Consider the following 20189-nt stretch of genomic DNA (forward strand, 5'->3'; position numbering starts at 1 on the left):
ATTGCCATCTTCAGTGCAGTTGCTTAGTTCACTGGTGTCAGTATACAAGAACCTCCCAGTCCAATCACCATAAGTGGAAAATGCAAAGGTCTCCCTCCACTGACCATTGCAAAGGAGATGGAGAGCCGCTCCACCTCCTGTCCCAGGCCGACCTCCATTCCTGAGGAAATGGGCCATGCAGCAGGCAACCCAGCACCTCTGTAGCTGTGCTACCTGGAGGCCATCCACACTTGCATTTGAAAAGCCCTTTATAATATGTTTCCTTTAATCAACAAATCCTTATCTTTTAACTCAAATCTTTTTCTAATAATTTAAAAAATTTTACCAAGGAAAGAATAACTAACTGTGTGGGATGGGTCTGGAGCAACCCGAACGGTGTTCTGATTAGACTGAACTGTAACTCAGGTTTCCCTGCATAATCATCGTGGATGACACCCAGAAAAACCAGGAACCCTCTTTGTCTGGAGGCTGTGCCTCCCGTTGCCGCTGTTACCCTGCAGCCTTGGCCTCGGGGCTGGGTCAGCTGCTAGCTGGTTCTTTTCTTCCTTATTTTTACCAAACCCTGGAGTGGGAAGGAAACCTTGCTGCAACACCAGTGAATCACCAGGGAGTTTGGACTGGCCCCAAACACTCCCATACCCTGTAGCATGTCATGACCCCACAGATTGCCCAGTATATGGGGGAGGACATAAGAAGAGAAGTGTCTAGGACGGCCTTCAGCATCTCTCCAAGTCAGGAACTGAGCACTTCTGCTAGGGTAAGAAACCTTATCCACACCTTCTAAATCTGTAGTGGCCACATCCAGAGGCATGCTTCAGGCCAATGGTGCTGAGCAATAACTGAAAAATCTGCACCTGTGTCTAGTAGCCCTTTACACTTTCTCCAATAGTCAGCTCCATGTCAGGGGCGATTTTGTTTAATCTGTTCAACCCAATAGGTGTTAGGAGTTCCAAGACCCTTGAATTGTTTAACCTAATTTATAAATTTTCCAATATTTGCCGAGGGGAAAATGACCAATTGAACAACAGGAGTATCTGGTATGATTTGAGCAATGATTTGGGTTTAATCAACATCGATGACATTGGTGCCACTAGGAATAGGCTCTCTCACTCACATTTCCCTCCCCAACAGTCAAGGGTACTACACAGCCACTGAATGTTTTGTCTTTGCTGAGACTCGTGCTATCTTGAGCCTAATAGCGATGTGCATAGCCAAGGCCAAGGCCAAGGCGAGCCATAGTCGCAACCCTCCTACTTAGCACCAGGCACTCAGACCTGTTGTTGTCAGCTCATGCCCACTTCTGTGGCTGGACCTGGCACGCAGGTGCTTAGTGGCTGGGGAATCCCAGCTGGGTCTGCCTAGGGTAGGAACATGGGGGCCCTCCCTGAGCCCAGTTTGTGCCCCTCCCCCTGGTGGCCCCATGCTGCTTGGAACCAACTTCTGGCAACTTAAAAAAAACTTGTTGGTTTTTTGTCTAGAGGGGTTAGACTCCACCTGCTGTACTGTGCTCTACCCTCCTTGTCCCACTTGGGTCTTGATTTTAAAACAGTGCTCCATGCTAAGTCCTTTGTGGTGGCCTTAGAAAGTAGCACAAATATAGGAACCAAGAAGATAACAAGCATTTTTGCATATGTCTATAAACATCTATGATTCTTGAAACTTTGTTTGTCCCACTTTTAATTCAATCTAACTTTTTCCTGTCTGGCTTCTCTCAAACCTGTTTCTTCCTTTATGCTCCTTTGTCTCTCTGGCCCTAGTGAGTCTGTTTCTTGCCCTTGTGAGGCATCAAATGTAAGAATCCTTTGATCTCAGTGTGATCCATCCTACCCAGCAAGAAAGGGCAGCAGGAATGAGGAAATCGTAGACAAGAAGACAAGAGCTGGGTAAGGTGGTGACTTGTCTGCCTAGTTGGTGAGGTGACCCCCCGCCCTGCAACAATATGGCCATTTATTTATACCTTTGCAAAGTTAGTAGCATGTGACACACAAGGTTGCCCAACAACAAATGGCCCGCAATGCCCAGGCAGCATGCTTTCCTCAAGACCGAGGTGGCCTGTCTACAGAAGCAATGAGGCCTCATGCTGCGCTGCCCCACCCCCACATAGGACCAATTTCAGCTCCATCTGCTCCCAACAATAGATTATAAATTCAGTCCTTCCCATACTTTTCACTTTTGCCAATTCACAAGAGAAAAAAATCCAAAATTGAAGATCTAGCTTTTGCCCCTAGAAACACTAGATCCTTCACACATGAATGCATGAGAATGTTGTGGAGACTAGTTAAATGTTCGTCAAATTCAATTCTATTTCCTGGGACTGGGGAGATGGCTCAGTGCAATAAGCACTTCCCTGGCAAGCACAAGGGCCTGAGTTCCATCCCTGGTTCCGCCAAAAAAAAAATACAATTCTACTTCCTGGCAGGCAGCTTACCATTATTTCTCAGATTCCCTTGGAGTTCAGTGTGTGGCTAAGTGACTGAGTTATAACCAATAAAATGGGGGCGCTGATGTGCCAGTTTATGGGGTCCTCAGAGAACTCTCAGCCTGCTCTCCCCTCCTTCCCTCCACAAACACCCTGCTCAGAAGCCATAATGTGAGGAGTCACAGTCTAGTCACTCCGGGTCCCTGAACAAACTCCATGCTTGCATTGCCCAGTAGCTTCCTGGAACTGTGTGGCTGCTGTATTTTTTTAAAAGAAAACTTCACATTTGTTTGAGAAATTACATATTTTTGACTCTATTCGTAATAGCATTTACCTTAGTTCACCTAATAGAGAGAACTGTGGTGCTGAGATACTGGAAATAAAAATAATGAAATCATATTGCACCATTTCAAACAAGCTTTTAAAAAAAGTTTTTTCCAGACCACCAGAGCAGGTGTGGTGGTACACACCTGTAATCACAGCAGTTGGGAGGCCGAGGCAGGAGGATCACTGCAAGCTCAAGGCCAGCCTGGGCTACAAATTGAGTTCAAGAACAGCCTGAACTGCACAGTGAAACTGTCTCAAGAAGACACCATTTCATATTGTTATTATCTTCCCAGAACCCATTCTACACATACATATACGGTGGTCCTCTGGTTCACAATCTTAATTTTTTCCACAATTCTGGTTGCAAACTACATTGGATGGGAACTCAGTCAAATTTCCCATGAGGTCAGCACTGAAGCTGGCCATTGAATTTGATTGAGTTCTCCGCTAATCAAGTTTGTGCATAGAGTTGTGGAAAGAATTAAGTTTGTGCACCGAGGCACCACTTACAAAACTCTAACCTTTATTTATATTGTGATTGTGATTAGGTTTTTACAAGTTATTGTGAAATCACCCACATCACAATATTTTCATATTATATTATGAAAAGAGATAAAATCAACCATTTGCTTTTAAAATATATTTTAAGGAACACCCTTAAATAATTCCTAGAAGTGAATTTCCTAAAAAGCACCAACTTACAGACCCAACAGCAAAGTTTCAACCCATCTGTCTGTCCAGTGAGAACCTACTTTAGTTTCTGGTAAAAGTATTCTGGCCATCAAAGGTTCAACAATCCACAAAAACACAAAAGTCCTAATGCCTAACAGTATACTAGGTCATTTATTTGTATGACTTCATGACATGAGTTGGTTCTTAAAATATTTTTGCTTTTGGTAGGGGGGAAACTAGTTATTTTTTTAATCACACAAAGTTGATTATTTTTATAAATACTGGCTATTGGTATTTCACATTTTATTACTATATGCTTATGATACATAATAATTAATTCATCTTGGGGAAATGGTACATGTACATATTTCATCTTGATCTTTTGTTTTGGTACTGGGGATCAAACTCAGGATCTTGCGCTTGCCAGGTAGGCACTTATGCCCCTGAGCTATCTCCCTGACCCCTCGCCTCAGTCATTTTTCTTTTTCTTTTCTCTCTCCCCATGCTTCTTTACCTTAACCTCTCCCCATATTCACAGAGTCAACCTCTCTGTTTCTTACTATTATACTTAATGTTCTCATTTTTATGTATTTAGTACAGGGTCTACAAGGTCTCACTACACAGATCAGACTCATAGTGATCCTCCTGCTTTCAGCCCCCTAAGTGCTGGGATTACACCCAGTCTCAGTAGCCATCTCAATATGCCCTGGGAGCAAGGCCAGCGTGGAAGGCTGAGGATTCAACCCCAGTCTCTGTGCCTGGGGTTTTAAAACAATCTGCATATTTCCTTTTTAAATTTAGCAAATCAGAGTGCTTTGAAAGACATAAAGGCTAGATGTGATCATGTAACAGAAAAGAACCACTCTTTAATTCATAGTATTGTTTCTCAACTATGTTGAGCACTTAGAAGAGCTGACATTTTGAAGGTAAGAATCATTTAGTTAGAATTACTAAATTACTAGTTAACTTCTTCTTCTTTTTTTTTTTTCCAGAACTGAGGATTGAACTCAGGCCCTTGTACTAGCCAGGCAAGCACTTATTCTACTGAGCCACCTCCCCAGCCCTACTAGTTAACTTCTTATAAAAACTGCCTCACTGGAAAAGGAATCAGTACTAAAATTACGACATTTTCATTTTAATTTTGCTTTATCATTTCTACCTTTGATGAATAAAAAGGTAATAGGATAAAATGATCGTCCAGAAAATGTTCTGTCTATTAATTCAAAAAGTGCTATGTAGAATGTTCACAATTTATAGCAACATGTTTTACAGAGGATTGTGGTACTACTTCCTTCTTTAGCTCCTGTAGTCCTTGCTAGTTCCAAATTCTCCCTAGAGGCTCCAGGCACCTGTTTTGAGAGTGCTTGGCTGCTTATGGTGAAGTTTCCTAACATCCTCCATCCAGAACTCTGGCTTCTGCAATACCTCGCCAGCTCCTAGTGGAGGCAAGCTGCAGGGCTGGTACGGAGGAAGGAGACTTCTGTGACTCAGGCAATTACTGTTTTCTGTGATGTTTTCTCTAAATGAGCTGCTGAATTTAAAGCACTTCACGGAGCACTACAAGGCAAGATGAGTCTTGCCTATCCTGGGTCTTGCTGCTATCTTGCACTAGTGTGCTTGCTGTGTTCCAGGATAAATATTTAAATGCTTTGTTATCTCAAAATTTAAGTACTCTGAGATAGGGCTCTTGTTTCCTCCATTTCACACACAAGGAAATGAAATCTTGAAGAAGACACATGATTTGTCTAAGATTATTGGGTTTTTAAGAAGCCCTTCCAGGCTGGGGAGACGGCTCAGTAGAATAAGCATTTCCTTGGCAAGCGCAAGGGCCTGAGTTCAATCCCCAGTTCCACCAAAAAAAGGCAAGGCATTCCTTGGACAGGGCCAGTTTGCCTCTGCTCTCCTTTATGCATGGCCACATTAAAAAAGGGCTGGAAATCTAGAAGTGGCTTTTTCTCTCAGTAACTACTTTGCTTTTTCTAAACCTCTGTATCTCTAAAGGTATCTAGTAACCACTGTGGCAGCTGGCAAGGATTGCAATTTGATACAGAGAAGAAACTACAAGAAAACCCCATAGTGGTAATTTAATTTAGAAGCTAGGTCTCAAAAGTCCTTTATCAGGGTCGTGAGCTGAATTACATACTCTCCACCAAACATGTTAATCTTCTAACCTGCAGTACCTCAGAGAGCACATCAGAAAGTGACAATGTTTAGAGAGAGATGGCCCTTGAAGAGGCAAAAAGGTAAAACGGGGTCTTCCCAAGCCAATATGACTAGGGTTTTCATGAAAGGTAGGATTAGGACACAGACCCACACTGAGGAAACACCATGTGAAGACACGGAGAAGACAGACACTTATAAGGCAAAAAGGCCCTAGAAAGGAGCCATCCCTGCCTACCCTCTGATGCTAGATTTTTCATCTCCTGTAATGTGAGGAAATAAGCTTCCATTGTTGAATGCACAGTACTACAGTACTGTGTTGTGGTAGCCCTAAAACATTAATACAAATGGAGTTGAACATTCACTGGTACCTAAAGCCAAGAGCCTTCCTGATTCAAAATCTTTCTTTAAAATTCAGTAATTTAGGGGCCAGGGAGATGGCGCAGGGGAATAAGTGCTTCCCTGGCAAGCACAAGGGCCTGAATTCAATCCCTGGTTTGGCCAAAAAAAAGAGGAAAATTCAGTAGTTTAGACCATAAAAAGTTACAGGTCAAATCCAGTGAGAAAAAAACCTTATTTCACAAATTATCTTAGTCTAATGAAATTTACAGTCCCAAATGGAACATGATTGAGAAGATCACTGGTGGCCTTCACTTGTTAGTCGTTAGAGGTGGGCCATATGTATGCAAGTAATATTGCACCTGAAGGCAAAGTGGAGATTAACTCAGTCACTTCATTGCACTTCCTGAAAAGATTAAGATGTTGCAAACTCTCGCTAAATTCATGTGCATGGACAAATGCACAAGTGACTGGGAAATGATGGTAATGTCTACTGTTGGAATGAGCAGAAAATAGGTATGCGACTAATGGAAAAGAAATTGGGGGGGAAATGGGGAGCACATTAAATCTCATCAAAAGGTATTCAAAGAGATTGTCTATGGCCAGAGGCTCTTTTACTTTCAATTCACTAAATGTTTTTAAAGTGCATTAATGGGACCGTGAGGAAAATTAAAATCAGAACTTGACTCAGATCGCAAATACTTCTTGATAAGCTATCAGAAAAAAGACACAAACTGAAATGGTCATCATTTCATGTAGGCTTTGATGAAATCTATGATGGAAATAAAAATATAGTATGGAATCACAGAGGACAAAGAAGGTGATTCTGGCTAGGGTCATTAGAGCAGTCTTGGTGGTGGAAATGCCATTTGTGTTGGGTCTAGGGGTTGACAGGTGGAATTTGCAGAGGGAGAAATTTTCAAGGCAGATGGATTAAAACAAAGAAAAACAGATGTTCTTTCTTGAGGGCAAATCATGGTCAGTGAAAAAGTAGGAGTCTGTCATGCTTACTTGAGGAGTTATACTGAGAGGATGGGCCGTTGACCCCGCACTGGAAGCCAAAGAACTGGGTTTGAGTTTTGTGTTCATTATTTCTTAGATTTATGACTTCAGTCTTCCTGAGTCTCATTCTTTAGCTGTGGCAATCTCTATAACAGAAAGCCTGATATACAATGAAAATTTAGTGAATATTACTGGAACCTATGTAATTCCAACTTGATTCTATAGAAAATGGGGCACAAATAAAGAATTTGAGCATACAAATAAGATGGTTAGAACTAGATACTTGAAAATTTAACCCAGCAATACAGTGTATTGGGTGAATTAGAAGAGAGTCATCATGCAAGAAGGAGTTATCACTGGGAAAGCCTGAGAGGAGTGAGTGAAAGATCAAGGCAGGGAGAGCCTGAACAGGGCTCCACGGTGGGGCTGGGACGCAGGGATGGAGAGCAAACAGCACCATGGTGTGCAGCCTGGGCTGGGAGGAAAACCAGATTCTGAACCTCTGTTTCTTTTTTCAAGTAATATTTCCTCCAGGACATATCTCTATGGATTCTCAGTTCCCATATCTTTCATAAGCTATTTCATGGCTTTTTAAATCCATAAGACTTACCTGCTGATTCGAAGAGAAAGTAATGAGCATAAGGAAAACAGAGAAATTGAAAATAACATGAAAAGCTTTATGTACTAGTTAGTGGGTTAATAGATGATGTTATTACTCCAATACAAAAGAAAGGAAAATGAACAAATTGGGGCGCAGAATACAATGAGTGTTATTTCTAAGCTTCATGGGCTATCTTTTCAACTAACATATAATAATATGAGTGTTCAAAAATTAGGTATTTTAATAACTCATATACCAAATAAATATAAGATTTGGAAACAAAATGCTTTTCTTTAATTTATAGATTATTTTCATTGGCGATTCCACCAACAGAGGGATCATGTACTACCTGATCGAAAGAGTGAATGAAACCTTGCAGGAATGGCAGAAGTTGCATGGTACTAAACTGTACCCTAATGTCAACAGTGGCAAGACTCTGATCAGTTACTCCTACTATCCCCAGTTCTGGCTGAGCTCTTCCCTGAGACCAACATTCGAGAAAGCACTTGAGCATCTCTTGCAGAGGTACAATGCAACTACTATGAATGGCGTGATGCCACAACATACTGATGTTTTACTAGCAGCTATAATTGCTCACCGTGTACCCAATGCGCCAAGATGCTTAGATACCCTATAATGTGGCTGAAAATGAGTTACAAATGACAAGGAGGTCCTATGATCAGGAAACCAGACACGGTTCAGTGAAATGTGAAGCCATGCGGTTAAAATGTTTACCATCTGTCTTAAAGCAACATGTGCTGTTTTTCTTTCTGGATTTCAGATCACGTCCACTAGAGAACACTGGCCAGACAGTATTGGTTGTTGGTGGTGTTCAATGGCTTAATTCCAATCACCTACAAATTATTCACAAGGTTTTGAAAAGGTAAACTTATGCAATAATGATTGTCATGAATATTCTCAATTTTGTAAAGATAGTATTGATATGCCTGAGTTTGATCCAGATTTTGTTTAATGAAAGTTTTGTAATTTAAATTTAAGGACTTAAAGCCTAGTTTAAAATATTTCAAAATTTACTTTTATGATCAGTCACAAACAGGCTCTCAGTATCTAATTTTAAATTCAGTGTAGATCAAATTATGACCACTGACAAAAACCCTATCCACAGAAATAGCCTTAATGCATGTCAAATCTGCAGAATAGAAATTTAGTCCTCTATGCCATTTATCACATTCTGAGAGAATTAGATTGAATTTGTTTACGTAATTAAACATCTATAATATAAGTGAAGTTTGTGACTTTAGAATTTTGATTATTTCATTCAGGGAAAATTTACTAAATATCCTAGTGATCATCAAAACTTTGGGAATTGGATTTCACTTGCCAGTGGATGGAGTGCATTTCTTAACACAGGTAAGCTCATCACTTTTAGGCCAAGAGAATCTCGTGGTCCCTGTATAGATCTCCGCTGGTAAATGCCACTATAGGGGCAGGGGAGATGGCTCAGTAGAATAAGTCCTTCCCTGGCAAGCGCAATGGCTTAAGTTCAATCCCCAGTTCCACAAAAAAAAAAAGAAGAAGAAGAAAGAAAGGAAAGAAAAAGACACTATATAATATTCACCAATTTGCATAAAAACCAGAAGTGACCACATACTTGGAGGTTATGATTTCAACCCAGTTATGGTTATACCTAAGAGAGACCATTGCCTACCAGTGGCTTGTACACAACACAAAATAAGAAAGGAGTGTCAACTATGCAAAATAAAGAATGGAGGCATAGATGAGAGGGATTGCGTATCGTGTGCTCCACCAGTGTTTCAGGTGTCTCTCAAGGCTGTATTGAAACCACAAAATGAAACTGTTAATCCTGGTGAGTTTTGGGGGAAAAGATGACACTTTAGAAGATAAATACTTTTTTAAAAATACTTATCTTTGAAATGTTATCTTCTTTCGTCTAATTGATCATTCATAACTGAAAACCTTGGGTTCTGATTGATATTTTAAAAAGGTAGTAAATATAACTTAGCACTCACAGAGGCCTCCAGCGTCCAGAAGCCAGACCCAGCTGCTCCTGCTCTGTGTGAGCAGTGTGTGAACATGCCAAGGACTGCCAGGGCCTCAGAGTTGCGCTTCAGGGGAGCGCCAGGAACTGGGCTGGCAGGAGACTGGCCATTTAATATGGAAGGACCTTAAGATTTATTTTTGTGTCTGTGTTGAGTGCTCTTAGCTTTTCCCAGCCCCAAACACAGGATCCCCCTCTCCTTTCTCTAGACTTTATCTGCCTGAATGCCAAGTCTTTTATGATGTAAAAACAAGAGCACCTGTAGAAAGTGGTCTATGTAAAGCCTCCCCTTCAGCATTCCAGCAGCAGCAAAGGTTAAAGATCACTTAAAGTGAGTTGTCCTTTAACATCTGGAGTAGCTGAGAAGTTGAAGATAACTGGATCAGGAGGCAGTTCTAGCGGTATTTCTTGCTACAGATTATGAGTTGGAGATGTTATGAGATTTGGAAAGCATCCATCAGGATTTTAATTCCGATGTGAAGACTGGTAGCATCATTATGCTTCTTTTGCTTACGGCTCTTTGCAGCACCTTTCTCCCTGCTCATATTTAAAATACTGACCATGCACTCTTCTTCTTTCAGCAAGTGCTTTCTAAGCACATGCTCTATGCCAGTCCTGTCATACAGACGAGGCCCACTACCTCAGCTAGTCCTCCCTGTTCTTTGCAAATGAGGTGAAGATGAAGGGGGAGAGGAGGACAAACAATGTGGGTGGAAGCAGAAAGTGACAAATTCAAGTGGGCACAGAACATATTCCTCAGCCTACATGGCCACTCTCCCCTCTTCTGCTGACTTCTGCTCCATGCTATAAAATCACATACACACATGCACACACATGAGCTCGCTGAGCAGTCACTTCTCAAGCACACTAAGTGCACCTCAGGGCCTGTGCAGTTGCTGTTGCCTCAGCTTGAAGCCACTTATTCCAACCCACTCACCATAACATCCAGATACTCTTCATATTTTAGAATACTCCTCAGGAAGGGTCATCCCAGCCCTAGAATTCTAGGTGGATTTAAGGGCCACCTCTGCTGCTACTACATTACAAGTCAGGTTCTTCCTCTACACAGTTTGCACTTTGCTCCTTTACACAAGTTCATCCCAAGAACACTGCTCTGCTCACCACTCACTTCCCGATTTCTGTTTCCCATAGAACTGATCTTTCTCTAGAAACTTCTTAAAGTTCTACATACCTACCATAACTAAGAACATTAAAATTGAGAAAATACTTATAAATTGAAAAGAAGCAGTCTTATGCACATTATTAAATGTATGAATTTCATTTTTCATATCATTTTGGAGGCCCTGAGCAAATTGGCATGTCTGTTTCCCTACAGATTGATTTGTTTGAGTCTTTTCTTTTCACTGCTATTATTTTGAAGGCAACACTTTTCTTTGAGTGTCCTATAAGAATAAGCATGTAAGCACAGTGAAGAAGACAGAAAATTGCATGTATTTGTACTGCTTCTGCTCAACTGTAACAGTTGGAAATTTAACAAATGCAAGTTATCTGCTTTTTTAACCTGAAAAAATGAAAAATTGAACTTGCCCTTTAGAAGAGAAATGGGAGTACAGTTTTCGTCCCTGTGTCAGTTTGGGTTCCCCCAAATCAACAATGAGAGACTACAGTGGGGGAAGGACTGGGAAGGGTATGTAAGAGCCAGTTGGCATTTTAGACCATGATGTCCAGGGTGTGTCACTCAGCCCTGTACCTGATCTCATTTGTCCACCTAGCATGTGTTAAGAACTGTGTTTGACTGCAATGTTTATGATGCCAAATAGGAAGAAGGACAAAATGGGTAGGAAGAGTCTCAGACTGCAGGTAAGTTTTGAAGAATACTTTTTCTAGGTCATGAAGTTAGCCCCGCTGTCTCAGTTACTTTCTTTGTCACTAGGACAAAATACTCAAACCCCACAACTTTAAGGCAGAAAAGTTCATTTTGCTTGATGCTAAGGTTTCAGTCTGTAGTGGGCTGGCTCCAAGGCGCCAAGGCAGGTGGCATGGCCTACTGCATAGAGGAGAACTGCCCATGACAGGGTAGCCAGGAAGCAGAGAAAGAAGGGGGCAGCGATATAGCCTCCCAGGTCACAACTCAATGACCTGCCTTTTCTGACTCAGCTATGCCTCTCAAAAATAGCAAGCACATTTAGTGTGGACTCCCATGGGTTAATCTCCCCCGAGATCCAATCACCTTCTACAGCCTCTTTTTTGCACACTAGGCTTTGGGTGGACATTGCAGATCCCCTCCACAACTTACCCTTCTCCACAGAGTGCACCAAAACTAGCACTCTTGCTGTGCTCCATCCAAGGCCAGGACAAGGAGGGGAGCGGAGGGAAGAAAGTGATCCACAGCAGCAGCTGCTAAAGCTTCCACGATGCAGCCGCTCCCAAGGGCATGGCATCATGCTCTTCTGACCAGAAGGCCTTGCTCTATACTGTTCCGGAGCTCAAAGTCCTACATTTAGCTTGTGCTTTCTCTGGACAGAGCCACTTCTGTCAGCTCAGACTTGGCATGCTCTCTTCTAACAGAAAGGAGTTGCTAGCTCTTGATATATCTGTTCCTCTTTCTAGAAAATGCTGTCCTAAGAGCATGCACTACAGTTTATTTATCCTTATAACACTGTCCCTTGGCAAAAAAAACTAAGCACCAAGCAGTTTCCAGTTCATATTCAAGCAGCTAAATGAATCAGGATATAAATGGAGCTAGCACTTGTGATTCACAAATGTTGGTTTTCCATTATGCAATACAGCAACCCTAGAAAAATTCCTATTGTTTTGTTTGGTGAAGTTCTACATCATTTCTAATGGGTTTTTTCATACCATTTTTTATTCTCTCTCTCTCTCTCTCTCTCTCTCTCTCTCTCTCTCTCTCTCTCTCTCTCGGCAGAACGGGGATTGAACTCAGACCCTTGCCCTTGCCAGGGAAGCACTTATTCTACTGAGCCATCTCCCGGGCCCCTTTTCATTCCCTTTAGGGAATAAAAAAAATATTGGCTTTCAAGCTGAGAATTTGATATCTTTATTGTGGACAATAAATATAACTCCTCAAGAAAGTTCAGAAATATGTATCTCTATAGGCATTTATGGATTGCCATTTTATATATACTCATAGTTGCATTGTTGTTTTGAATTTTCAAAAAGTTAGAATGTATCCAGGAGATTCAAGTGAAATTCTTCATTTTCACACCATGACCAATCTCTTCAAGAAGATAATAATATTTATATGATTTCTGCTTCAGTTGTTGAATCATGAAATAATCCTCTTAAAAATGCTCTTTCTTCGGCTTTGTAATTCAGAGTGAAGTTCAAAACTTGTGGAAAGAAAATGTGATTATTGTGGAAACTGCAAAGCAATATGGCTATGAAGTAGTGGACACATTCAGCATAACGATGGGGCGATACAAAGAGTTTCTTCAGGGCAACTGTGGATGTCATTTCCATGAGGTACTTACACTGGTGCTCTGATACTTGCAGCTTTTGATTTTTGAAAATGGTACTATCTGTCTTATTTTGTACATACAAAAATGATTCAGGAGAATAATGCTCTGTTCATCATCACTCTGCTCAAAGCAGGAACTGAAAATGTGAGTGTGGACACTACAGCTCTAGGATCATTTTCTAATGCCTGCAGGATGAAGACAATCTGAGAAAGAGTTTACCTTCTCTGACAGATTCCAAGCCTTCCTATCAGAGAGCTTACCTAAAGAAAGTTACAAAACTCTCTAGCTTGAAGATCAGCACTATTTAATATGTGAACTAATGAATGGTTTAGTCAGTGAGTAACAGGAAAGCCTGTATTTTGAGTAATTTTTTTCTTCCACCAGGGTACTAATGATTTTATCTGTAAACAGTAATTAAACTGGCTCAGCCCATAAAGTGATAGCCTAAAACAATTGTATTCTTCTTTCTCCTGTCTTTTCAACTCCTCTGTGTATTATTTCCACCCTATCATTTGAATACAGTTTTGGGGAGGTCCCATAACTTTAAAAGATCCTATCACTTTCACAAGTAAGAGCATTACTTTAGTACTAGATTTGTCCTGTCTTGTTTCATAACCACATCTCATTCACCTTCCCCAGCTCAGAGCTGCCACTCTCACAAGCAAGGGAAGGAATGCAGGGGATTTCCTTGTTATTTCTCCATTTGTTTTGCTGCTCTTTTTGCTATTTGTTTGGGGATCAAATTAGAGTGGAAAGGGACAGTAAAGACAACAAGCATCAGCCACCAATATGCTTTCTAGGTGTAGTGTGGCTACTTCATCTTGTTATCTTGTTTTAAGAGTGATTCTTTTTTTTTTTTTTTTTTGGTGGAACCAGGGATTGAACTCTGGTCCTTGCACTTGCCAGGCAAGCACTTATTCTACTGAACCATCTCCCCAGCCCTTAAGAGTGATTCTTGAAAAGACTCCTGATTAGGGCCTTCTGATCGCAGCCCTCTTGATAGAGGCAATCTTCTTGCTGCTGATTCTTTCTTTGCCCAACTGTCCCTCATCTGCCTGTTGGAAATCACATCACTCCTCCAGGCATCTTCTTGGAAAACAGTTACATTGGCACCAGCCTTGCTGTACTCTGTAGTTTTCATTTGGTCTACAGAAATATTCATGCATTCTTATCTGCTCTTGTTGGAAATACAATCAATTTTCAATGCCACCATTGATTTGTTCTTGCTGTCTCATCCTCTCTACCATCATAGGTGATCAATAGCCACAGTGTCTCCTACCAGTTTTGATAGTCACTACGAGATGTCCAGCTCTCCAAGTTGGCCTCTTGAGTGTCTTCTCATTAGATGTAAGAAAAGTTAAATAATTCCTCAAAAAGAAGAAAAGTACGGCACATTTGGAAAATGCTTATAGAAATTCCTTTCCTTCTTTTTAATCTCACAACTCTTTTGATGAGACAAGGTTTGCCAGATTGGATTTTGTCCACTCTTTTGAAAGTCTTATATAGATTGTCCAGTGTTTGGAATATGAGGTTTCCGGGAAACTCTAGATCTAGTCTCAGGAGATGCCACAGTCCCTGAGATTGTAGCCTGCCTCCTTCTTACCTTCCTCTCAGATACTGATGCTCCCATTTTCTTTTGTTGGCTCCCTTTCTAGACAAAAGTCTTTCAGTGGTTGGCTGACTGGTGAGATGACAACTAAAGTTTCTTTCTTTCTTTCTTTCTTTCTTTCTTTCTTTCTTTCTTTCTTTCTTTCTTTCTTTCTTCTTTCTTTCTTTCTTTTTGGCAGAAGCAGGGATTGAACTCAGGCCCTTGTGCTTGCCAGAGAAGCGCTTATTCCACTGAGCCATCTCCCTGGCCCCTAAAGTTTCTTTCTGAATCTCTTCTCAGTCTTTAACTCAGTGTCAAATCCCATCTTGTTCCCCAGATTCTTATGAATATTTCTAAAGCTATTAACACTGCATTACCTGTGTATAATTTACTGATGGTTTTATGTTATTCGTTTATTTAACCAGTGGTACTGCACCTTAGAGAAATGAGAGGCAGCAGCCACACAGAGCACATGACATTTTAAGCTTGGATCAAGCAACTTGAAGCATGGTCATGTTGTTGCAAAACAGTATTTTAAACTGTAAGATGCTGTGTCTACTAATTGCTTCCACAAGAAAATGTACCACCTGTAAAGAACTCATCCTACTTATAAAAAACCAAAACTTAGAAACAAAAGAGGGACCTAGCAGCTGAGGCAATGCAGGATCACAGTTGGTCACAGAACAGGCTGCTGGTTGCCAAATACACGGAAATGGAGAAGCTTGAAAGACAACAGAGACGAAGGATGCTTTGCCTCTTTTAGAAAAGGCTTGTTTATTTATTTATTTATTTATTTATGCTTATATAATGTACCCCCAATTAGTACTTTGGTCAGGGGAGTGTCTACTTTTCTTTTTCAGCTTTTGTGTTCTGAAAGTCTGTAAAGGACACGTCCTCTAATGATTTCCAGTATGGCTCCAATTAAAAACAGAGGACGGCTTCCCACATGATTGCATTGCACATATCTCCTGCCACTATGTCAACTGGTTTCTACTAAGTGTCCTGGAATGTGAAAACCACGAACAGACTCTTTGAAACATCAGCACTAGAACATTAGTTTATAAATATTTCTGATAAAGCTATCCTTAATTTGCAAAATAATGATTTGATCATGCCAAGAAAGAGTATTTTATGTTGTAACTTTTGTATATTTATCATGTCCAAAGTACTTTTTAATTATATTTCTAATGTATACTATCTTGATGACAGGCTACATAAGTCTCTCCAGAATTATCTCAGTTATTCCTAAGTAAGGTCATCAGTTTTAAATTTTTATGATTGAGCTAAAAAGTACAATTCTGGAAACATTTACCTTTCTAGTTATAATATGGAGTTGAAAGCATCACCTTTCTCAATTGACTCACTTTATCATAAAGTCTCTAAAGTAATTCACTGCTTTGACACAGTTGTGGTTTAACTCTGGACAATTTGAACCACTGATAACTCAGTAAGACTCTAATGGTGACACTGATTTTTAAAAAGCTTTTTAAACTATCACCAAACATCTTAAATACTGTTAGTTTATTACAATAAAAAGTTAAAACTCAATATAAAGAATGGTTTGATGACAAATGAAACAAACCAGGGAAAAGGTGGTTACTAAAATGCAAAACATTCTCTGCAACAGAATGTAGAGGGCATACCTTGTGTTGAAAGACAGTTTTGACCTATGCTTTTGAGCCTAGCCAAAAAAAAAGTTTATCAGAAAATAATAGTAAGAATGAGAGACAGTTATATTAAAATCATAAGAATCTTAGCTTGGGGGCTGTATTTCTTGTATCCAGTTGAATTGTTCCCACAATAAAATCAAGGCTACCTAAGACATGATATAATCATTACCATAAAGACATGGATGGCTCTTGTTTGCTTTGTACTTATAAATCTGTAATAGACATAACAGACCTGTTTCATTTGGTGAGCTCTTAATTCCATGGGTGAGATTAAAGGTCTTGGAGTATTTCCTACTGAAAGAGAATATGTTGTCACTGTGAATCCATAAACAATTTCCCAACTGCACTGCATCAATTTTGACTAAAACATTCCTGCCAGTTACAAAAGCAGGTGTTTCTCTTTATGGATGGCAATGGAATTTTGTTTTCCCAACATGTTTACACAGGGTAACAAACAGAATCCAGGTAGCCGCCCAAGAGAGGTCTTGGATGACACCTTTTATTACACAACCGACATCTACTGTTTAAAAGCTAGAACTTGGAAGGCATTCGGTAGTACCATCAGCCCAAATCTAGTTGCAGAAGAGGCAAATTCACAAACAATTGCCACATGATTCTTAGTCTAATCACTTGTACAGACTTGTATATTTTTATATTCTTACAAACATAACTGCAGCTTTTGATTCAGTCAACAAAAACCAGCTGGCATAATGACCCAGCAATAAGACCAACAAGTTTCCTTTAATGCTGGTACCATGAAAAGAAAAAAAGAGAATTTCAATTCTTTTTTGGAGATTATTTTCCATTATTATTTAATCTTAACTGATGCTTTTCATTATTGAATCTTAATTAAATAAATGATGATGTGGCTTAGAATTAATACCTTTTCTTTCTCCTTAAATATGTAAAGTTTACTACTTAAACACCATAAAGAAAAAAAAAACTTTAAATTTATCTTCTTAAAAACTGAAATTGTAACTTTTGCTGAGCAATAAACAAATGAAGCAAATATAGTTAGCTGATTTAGAAAATCCCAGAATTTAATTATTAGCATAGCTATTTTCTCACAAATTAGTAATGACAATTTATTTAACAGGTATTTCTGAGTATCTGCTGTATGTAAATACTTTACTGCTATTACTAAATGAGCTAGGAGATGACCTTTCAGCAGTGAAGGTGAGCCTTTTAGAGTTTGCAATGATACAAATAGTCTGCTTTGACACATGTGCCCTAAGCTTGCGGCCACTGCCTTCCGCATTTCCAAGGCAATTATTCCAACCAAGAAGTAATATTTCCTTTAAAGTATGTTCTTCTCTGGTATGCTCTGATATACTCTCTTGCAGTACGTTTACAGACCATAGTCATCCTTAACTTTTGCTTAACTTAACTTCAGCCTCCCAACAACCCCAATGAACCGGTTGCCAAATACTGTTTACATGTTGAATATTCTTCCACATCTTTCCCCTGTTCTCTGTTTCAGTTGCCTGAACCTTGTTTATTCTCCCACTTAATCATTCCACATTTGTTTGGTGAGTCCAGTTCTTCAGCTAAACACTAGTGATGCAAAAATAAATAAAACATGTCTTTTGCCCTGAAGACATTGCTACAAAGTGTTAGCATAAAAATCAATGCAGTGAAACTCTGTGTTAGGTGGCATGGTGAAGATATAAAAAGGCCGTTGTGATTGCACCAAGAAGGGGTACCTAACCCAACCTGGGGACTGAGTGCATTGGCTCTTCAGAAGTTAATTGACAGGATGATCAGGCCTTAGTCAAGGTAATAGTGTGATGGGGGAGGGGAAGTAGATATCCAATATGGTGCTGTCCTTTAAAATCTCTTTCTGGCTCTTTATATACTACTTGCCTTTCCTATAGCCTGTTTTCTAGGAAAGAGTTTCCAGGAAGATATATATGATCACCATTCATTCCATCTTCTTAGACTGAATCCTAAAATTTTCTATTAAGTGATTGGAGACCAGTGACTGGTGAGAATTAATTCACTGACTCCAGGCTTTTGTAACATAGATGTTTGATTTTCAAAATCTTGGTTTAAACAGAGTACCTTATATATTAAATGGCAATGACATCAATGAACTCAGGATCTTTTTCTTAAGAAAGATAATTAATGAAGGACACACAAAGAGTGTTCATCTCTTTATGTTGAACCAGTGCTGTGACTCCCTGAGACAGCTACACTTCTCAGCTTTCACAGCACTGGAAGCGAGAGTGTCGGTATGGAGGGAAGGTGCTGGCCTCTCACTTCTTCCTGCTCTGTGCACACCTTTATGTCTGGCTGATTGCTACCAACTTTACAGAAACACACTGATTCTGTCTATAAACTATGTTGATTAGTATCTTCTACATTAAATTCCTTCTTGGTGAAAATGGGATCTGTCGTTTGGGGAATGTACTTCTGCTTTGTGAATTGTGAAATAATTTTAAGTGATCCAAAAGTGGTTACAGTAAATTAAATCTGGCTTGAATCTGGAGCAGTAACATCCATCTGTAGTCCCAACACTCAGATAACTGGGGCTACTGCAAAATGTAGACTTTTGTTGTTGTTGTTGGACAGAGTGTAACATATATGCAGCTGCTAGTCTATTTTCCAAAACAACACTTGTTCCCATCCACAGAAACCTGGCTTTTATTGTTCACATTTCTATCAGTATTCTAAGGGTTGGGGTCATACTCGGTGGCATAAGCATCTGCCTGGCAAGTGTAAAGCCCTGAGTTTGATCCCCAGTACCATAAATAAATAAATAAATAAATAAATAAATAAATAAATCTTGCACAGCATCTATCTCTATTCTAATCTTCTGAAATTGACCAGATTTGCTCATCAAGCTCTGCTTATAACATTCTAAGGTTACTTTAGCCCATATCACCAACCCTTTTCTATTCCTCCCTCAAATGAGTTCAAAATGTTTTTGAACCACAGGTAAAGTCATAGCAACAAACAAATTCTTGCTTCTGTACTGGCTGGCATTCTCTAGAGGAATAGAATAAGTAGAAAATACCTGTATGATTGTACAAAGAGGTATTAGGTAGCATACAGGATCAGAGGAAGGAAAGTTATTCATGATGGCCATTTGCACTCTGAAGAGTGAGAGAAACTAGTTGCTGCTCAGCCCATGAAAGTGCAAGCCACATACAACAGGAATTAATGATGCAGTTCCACTCCAAGTTCACAGCCTTAACGACCACTGAAGGGCCACTGAGGTCAGTCTGTTTGGAAGGCTGGAGAAATCAGAGACCAATATCTGAATGCATCAGTAACGATGGGAGCTTTTCAAACACAGAAATATTTCATTCTTCCCTTTTGTATTTTGTGCAAGCTGCAAGCCTGTTGACTGGTGGACCCCCATTCAGGAAGGGTCTTCCCCTCAGGTTACTGGTGTATATGTTCATCATCGACAGATATACCCCAAACCGTACTTTAGTAATGCATGGGTATGTCTGAACTCATTCCTGTTGACCTATCCTGATTAATAATCAAAGGCCTAAGTCCAGGAGTGGTGGCACACACCTGTAATCCCAGCACTAGAGAGACAGAAATCAAGAGGATCACTATGAATCCAAGCTGCATAGTGAGACCTGCACACAAAAAAAGACCTAAAAAAAATAATACTCAAAGGCCTAGAGACCAAAGGCTGAGGAAATGGTGCTCCCACATAAAGTCCTTGTTTTTTCACAACTTTTCTCCATTAACACCTGGGACTACATACACTTGGAGAAATCTGGCATGGAGAAGTTCTAAAATCATGCATGAAATACAGGCTAAATATGGCAGATTGACTCCACACATTTTATTTTCTCTCCCCCTTGAATCTCCGTGGAAAAGACTCTACAGACATAAAGCTATTTATCCCCACTCCCTAAGAAGTAACTCAGACAAGAAGGCTCAATTCATTCTGTGCAATGTGACTTAGCAAGCAGAGGGAGCTACAGTTAA

General features: G+C 40.0%; 1 protein-coding gene across 3 annotated transcripts in view; it reads left to right on the plus strand.

Annotated features, from left to right (window-relative positions):
• Nucleotides 1–20189, plus strand: part of Cped1 (cadherin like and PC-esterase domain containing 1) — a 296384-nt gene that overhangs the window by 260659 nt on the left and 15536 nt on the right. For all 3 annotated transcript variants that reach the window (XM_004643315.2, XM_023703413.1, XM_023703414.1), the window contains exons 19-22: nucleotides 7825–8045; nucleotides 8302–8403; nucleotides 8804–8891; nucleotides 12838–12984. In XM_004643315.2, the coding sequence (XP_004643372.2) occupies nucleotides 7825–8045; nucleotides 8302–8403; nucleotides 8804–8891; nucleotides 12838–12984 (558 nt within the window). The remainder of the gene's footprint in view (nucleotides 1–7824; nucleotides 8046–8301; nucleotides 8404–8803; nucleotides 8892–12837; nucleotides 12985–20189) is intronic.

Source organism: Octodon degus, unplaced genomic scaffold (assembly GCF_000260255.1).
Source record: "Octodon degus isolate 3935 unplaced genomic scaffold, OctDeg1.0 scaffold00170, whole genome shotgun sequence".
Taxonomy (NCBI): Eukaryota; Metazoa; Chordata; class Mammalia; order Rodentia; family Octodontidae; genus Octodon; species Octodon degus.